This window comes from Peromyscus eremicus, chromosome 11, assembly GCF_949786415.1.
Source record: "Peromyscus eremicus chromosome 11, PerEre_H2_v1, whole genome shotgun sequence".
Taxonomy (NCBI): Eukaryota; Metazoa; Chordata; class Mammalia; order Rodentia; family Cricetidae; genus Peromyscus; species Peromyscus eremicus.
Window position 1 is genome coordinate 3,508,842 of NC_081427.1, and position 6,206 is coordinate 3,515,047.

The following is a 6,206-nucleotide window of genomic DNA, read 5'->3' on the forward strand; positions in this document are numbered from 1 at the left end:
ACACATCGGCCAGTACCACTGTCTAATTAGGGGAGAAATCCTGCATATATTTCACCGCCCCGCCACCACCAGTACCACAGACCCTTTAATTAACAAAGCCATTATTAACAAAGGCTTGAGGAGACACTCGTTACCTTTAGAGGCCGCCAACTCCACTGCAGAAGTCACCAAACTGTGTGGCTTCCTCATGGAGCATGTCTGAATCACAGCCTCCTGGACACATGAGCAGACGGTAGATCTCCCAACCCTGACACACTATGATTTGCGCTTAAACTCGTTAATCTATAGGGAGACTACACTATGGTGCCCAGATGACAAGAAACTCCACGTTGCATAACAAATTGGTACCCCAGGAAACACCTTTGGGACAAAGATACTTAATAAAAAATCCACCCCATAAAAGTAGTGGACACATCCATATGCAAGTATCAAGACACATGAGAGCTAGGGGGAAGAGAAACAAGAAAAAAAATGTTACCTGGTAACAATTCTGAAAGAAATTTAGATTGAGAAGATAAAGGGAAAAAAAAAACTCAAGAGAGCAGTGTTATACTGTATACCTATAATCCTCCCAGCACTTGGGAAACTGAAGCCAGAAAACTGTGAGTTCTAAATCTTTATATTCTGCACAGCAAGACCCTGTCCAGAGAAAAAAACACACAAAGAAAACAAAAATAATAATTTTTAAAAGACCAATAGAATCTAAAAAGCTTTTGGCTAAATAAAATTAAGAAAACTACAGAGACTGTCGGAAAAGGTCCTGCAGAGCCGAGCAGCCGAGATGTGTGACTTCACCGAGGACCAGACCGCAGAATTCAAGGAGGCATTCCAGCTGTTTGACCGAACAGGTGATGGCAAAATCCTGTACAGCCAGTGTGGGGACGTGATGAGGGCCTTGGGCCAGAACCCTACCAATGCCGAGGTGCTCAAGGTCCTGGGGAACCCCAAGAGTGATGAGATGAACGTGAAGGTGCTGGACTTCGAGCACTTCCTGTCCATGTTGCAGACTGTGGCCAAGAACAAGGACCAGGGAACCTATGAGGACTATGTTGAAGGCCTCTGTGTGTTTGACAAGGAAGGGAACGGCACCATCATGGGTGCTGAAATCCATCCCATCCTTGTCACACTGGGAGAGAAGATGACGGAGGAGGAGGTAGAGATGCTGATGGCGGGGCATGAGGACAGCAATGGCTGTATCAACTACGAAGAGCTTGTCCGGATGGTGCTGAATGGCTGAGGATATTTCCAGATCCTGAGCCTGTGCCTTGCCCAGTGTGAGATTTCTCCGTGGCCCCCTCCTAGGATCCCTTATCACAGCACCTTGCCCATCAGGTCTCTTCTGGATGTTTGCCTTCACAATAAAATTTTCTCTCTTTGCTCTAAAAAAAAAAAAAAAGAAAGAAAGAAAACTATAGAATGTGAGTGAGGAAGTCAACAAGATGCTTTGAAAAAGAACCAAATGGAAACCTTCTCAATGAAGAGCTCAAGACGTCAAATGAAAATTTCAGTTAAAAAGTCTCAATCAAAATTGCTGTAAAATAAGGAAATACTAGAGCTTGAAGTCAAGTATTCATAAACAAAAAAGTAAGAAAGATAAGAGAGTATTGAAGATGTTTGGGAGAACAATAAAAGAGCAAATATCTACATCACTATTATCTATGTGAAAGCAAGAAGACAGAGGGCAATAGCATAGAAAACAATTCCACAAAATGAGAACAAAATGACCTCATCTTGAGAAAAATACATGTGCCATGCGTAGGAGGTTTGTGGAAGTTCTAATAGACAAGGTCACCAGAATCTGAAAAGATCTCTTCTTCACCGTCACATATTACAACCCAACTGTGTGGAACAAAGAAAGACTCTTAAATCATTGGAAGAAAAGCAACCAGGAAAATTCCAGGACACCTCTTTAGACTGTTGCTTCTCAACCTTCCTAATGCTGTGATCCTTTAATACAGATCCTCTTGTCATGGTGACCCTCAACCAAAAAGTTATTTTCAGTGCTACTTCATAACTGTAATTTTGATACTGTTATGGGTCATAATGCAAATATTTGTGTTTTCTGATGGTCTTAGTTGGACTGGTCATTTGACCCCCAAAAGGGTCATGGCACACAGGTTGAGAATAGTTGCCTTAGACTAAGAACAGATTTTTCAGAAGAAATTCTGTGGGCTAGAAGAACAAGGAATGACATAATTACAGCTTCTCAAAAAAAAAAAAGAGAGAGACAATCTGAATTTTCATGCTCAGCAATGCCATTCTTCAAAAATGAAGGATAAATAAAGAGCTTACCAGATAGGCAGAGACAGGGAAATTATAAAGTCCAGGCCACTTTACAGAGGATGCTTAGCAGGGGTGGGAGGACATGCAGGCATGACAGAAGAGAGGAACCCTCATGGCGATGGTTTTTGAAAGGATGAAAAAAATACATTTTATTACTAATTTTTTATTTATTTTACACACCAACCACAGTTTCCCCTCCCTCCTCTCCTCCCATTCCCTCCCCCACCTCCTTCTACTCCCCATAACAGCGTGAGGCTTATAATATAAACAGCCTTAGACCTAGAAGGAGAAATCCACAGATAGTGGGAGACTTCAGTTGCCCACACTGGTCAGTAGATCACATCATCTGAACAAAAATGATCCGCACAGAAAACAGCCCAAGTGGGGGTGGGGGAGGGGAGGGGAAGGGGAGACTGGAAGAAGAGAAGGAGAAGAAACTTTGGTTGGGATGTAAAAACAATGAATAAATACATAGAAAGAAAAGAAGAGAGGAAGAAAGAGAAGAAGAGAGAGAGGGAGGGAGGGAAAGAAGGAAGGAAGGAAGAAAGAAGGAAGGAAGGAAGAAAGGAAGGAAGGAAGAAAGGAAGGAAGGAAGGAAGGAAGGAAGGAAGGAAGGAAGGAAGGAGGCCTCTGAGTTAGTGCTGCATATATGTTCATTAGCAGTGGACCATCAGCTTCAGCATGGTAGCTTCTGGAGGGCTGGATTCCTGAGGAAAACTTACTTTCCCTTTTCCAGATGCCATCAATTGCCTGTAGCTTCTTATCCGCCAATCGTTTCGTAAATCCCTTCCCCATCCACACCAGGGTCCTGAGCAGGTCTTCTGCATATGCAGTCCTAGCTGCAATGAGCTCATGTGTGCAACAGTCTTCTTGTGTCCAAACATCTAGCAAATGCTCCATTGGAAATATAAGTGATCCTAGGCTCTTACAATCTTTGTACTGTCTCTTGATCCAGGAGCCTTGGGGAAGAGAGATTCGATATCGGCATGACGTTTAGAGCTGAGCACTCACAGACTCTTATTCTCTACACTTTAGCTACTTGTGTGTCTCTATTATTCTCCATCTACTGCAAAAAGAAGCTTCTCCGGTGAGGGTTGAAAGATTCACTGATACATCGGCATAAAGACAAGAACGTAAGAGTAGTTTATGACTCTGTCCATTTAGCAGAAAAATTGTATTAGATTCTCCCCTAGGGCATATGACTTAGCCAGTCATAGGGTTCAGGCTCAGTGAACAGTGCTAAGCAGGAGCTCTGTGTTGCGGAGTGAGCATTAAATCCAACCAGAGAGTGGTTGGTTACTTATGTAACACTTGTGTCACTCTTCTCCAGTGGAACGGTCTTGACAGACCAGTAGAGAGTAGAGCTTCCAAGAATCAAAGATGGCTGCAATATTGTTAAATACTTATATTTCTTGAGCTAGAAGACCCAGATAAAGGCCTAACAGGGTTGTGGTGTCTGGTTTGGGTGTCTGTCCTGGTTTTCAGAAGGCCACTATTAAATGTGTGCTCAGCTCATGTACAGAAAGAGGGGAAGGTCTTATGTTTCATCCTATGATAGCTCCACCTGCATGTATTTATGACCTATTCTCAGGATATCAATAAACTTTCATCAGCTCACATATCCTATATAGTTACATTAGTGGATTGGGCTTTAACATACATAAATTGGGAAAACATGTTAAGTCCATACCATTCCACACTTGGACCCCCTAATGCATGTCCTTCTTGAATGTTAAATGTATTCATTCCATCTGGAATGAGCCCCCACAACATTGACTCCCCAAACTATTGATCATCCAGTATCAGCTCTAAAGTCTAACACCTCATTTAAACATTACCTAAGTCAGAAATACATGGTAATGTAGGAGCACGAATCTCCCAGGGCTTGAGACCCAGCGGGTCTCAGTGTAAACCCCAGAGCCACAGCTGAACCCAGCACAGTTGAGTGAGGCAAGCTTGCACTCAGCAGGTAGAGCTAATAAGAGCTGTGGGGCTTGACCACCTGAGATAAGTGACCCTGTGTCCCTTCCATACACTCTCTGGGATGCTTGAGAAATCAGGAGCCTTGTCCCCAAATAGCCACCTGCCCAAGCTTGCCTTGCTACAATACTTTGTGTTATAAAATGACAGCAAACGCAGTATGTCAGTGAGACCCTGTGACACGGTCTTGACATTTTTAACTCTTCTCACAGACATCAGAAAACTTATTTCCGGAGGCCAAATAACTAAATTAATGAACAAAGAAACAGCACAGAGACTTACAGGCTTCACCATAACCATAATCCACCTAATGTGGGTGATGTGGTGTTCCAATTGGGAATCCAGCTGATCACAAAAAGTAATACTCTCTGCAGAGGAATATGGAATTCACCTTTGCTGCAGTAAAAATTTAAATATTTAAAAGAAATGCTGAGCCCAGGAGTGAAGGCACACCATGAAATCAGACCTCACACAGACGGTGAGGAGGCGGAGGGCCCCAGCGCTGTGCTTGTAGGAGAGACATGAGCACACTGAGAAGCACTGAGTTTAAGTGACCTCAGAGCCACTTTGTGGGGAGAAGAGGCCTCCTATTGTGTCCTGCTTCACGGCCTCTCCCCTGCCTGGGAATTCCAGAATGTCCACTGAGAAATCATGGAATGTCCCAATGTGTCATCCTTGGGAATATTTGTACTTCAAGTATATACTGTGGGAAATCAACAGAGCTAGAAATAGGAGATAGTATTTAAAAGACAAAAAAATACATTTCAGTAAATAGAAAATCCTATGCACCCCCAGCAATGTCTTCAGTAATCCAAATGTGTAGGAGAACATTCTATTAAAAACAAAAACTCACAGGCAACAACATGACAGTAATGGAGACCAAACCTCCACAAACTGATTTCGTGTTGAGGTTCACATCAGGGAAAGACAAGAACCTCCCTTCTCTGCTGCCACAGGGACATTCAAACCTGCCCAGATGGGATCAATGACGAACTGTGAGCACATCACCTGTGTAACAGCTGGGCCTTTGGCAACTTCAGCCGTCAGCCACTGACCTCTACCCCACACTTACCAGTCACTAGCCTCTACCCATCTTACCTGTCAGTCACCAACCTTGGCTCATCCCACTTGTCAATCACAAACCTCTACCACAAATACTCATTTATTACTCACTCACTCTAGTCCACCTCACGTGTCAGCCATTAGCCTGTGTTCACTTATCTCTGCCTGGCAGATTTAAAACTGATAACAATTCCCAATGTGTCTCACCCAGTCCTGCAGCTGCTCAGACCCAAATAAACATACAGAGGCTTACATTAATTACCAATTTCATGGCCTATGGCTCAATTTTCTTACTAGCTAGCTCTTATAACCAAACAACCCATTTCTAGTAGTCTATATGTCACCACATGTTCCATGGCTTTACTGATGTGCCATTACATGCTGCTCCCTGGATGGCTGGCTCATGTCTCTTCCCTCTGCCTCTTTTCTCCTGTCTATCTGCTTGGATTTCCTGCCTGCCTCTAGGCTGCCTTGCCATAGGGCGATACAGCTTTATTTATCAACCAATCAGAGCCACACATATTCACCACATACAAAAAGATATCTCACAGTATCGATGCGTATAAATGAAATGGGCCTTCATTCAATTTCTGAATTTGAATTCTCCATATGCCTCCATTGCTTGGCTAATTATAATAATGAAAGAAAATCATACTAAGTATAGTCCTGCATTATAAATGCACTTATCTCTTAACTGAAAGCCAAATTCCCTGTCCCCACCAAGCAGCTCATCCTGTTGTCTATTTTCTGCTTGCTCAAGCTGGCTCAAGCTAGTTTTGGGACGGCCTATGATTCCTGAAGTTCCCAGCAGATGCCCCCTTCCCAGTGAAATCCCTGGGCTCTGTAGGTGTTACTATCCTTCTAGTCCTTACAGCATGGAC

General features: G+C 43.3%; 1 protein-coding gene across 1 annotated transcript; it reads left to right on the forward strand.

Moving 5' to 3' along the window:
* The first annotated feature begins 750 nt into the window (after nucleotides 1-750).
* LOC131921660 (myosin light polypeptide 6-like) lies at nucleotides 751-1,333 on the forward strand. Its single transcript, XM_059276388.1, has one exon. It carries the CDS (start codon nucleotides 782-784, stop codon nucleotides 1,235-1,237), a length of 456 nt encoding a protein of 151 aa, XP_059132371.1. The 5' UTR covers nucleotides 751-781; the 3' UTR covers nucleotides 1,238-1,333.
* The last annotated feature ends 4,873 nt before the right edge of the window (nucleotides 1,334-6,206 follow it).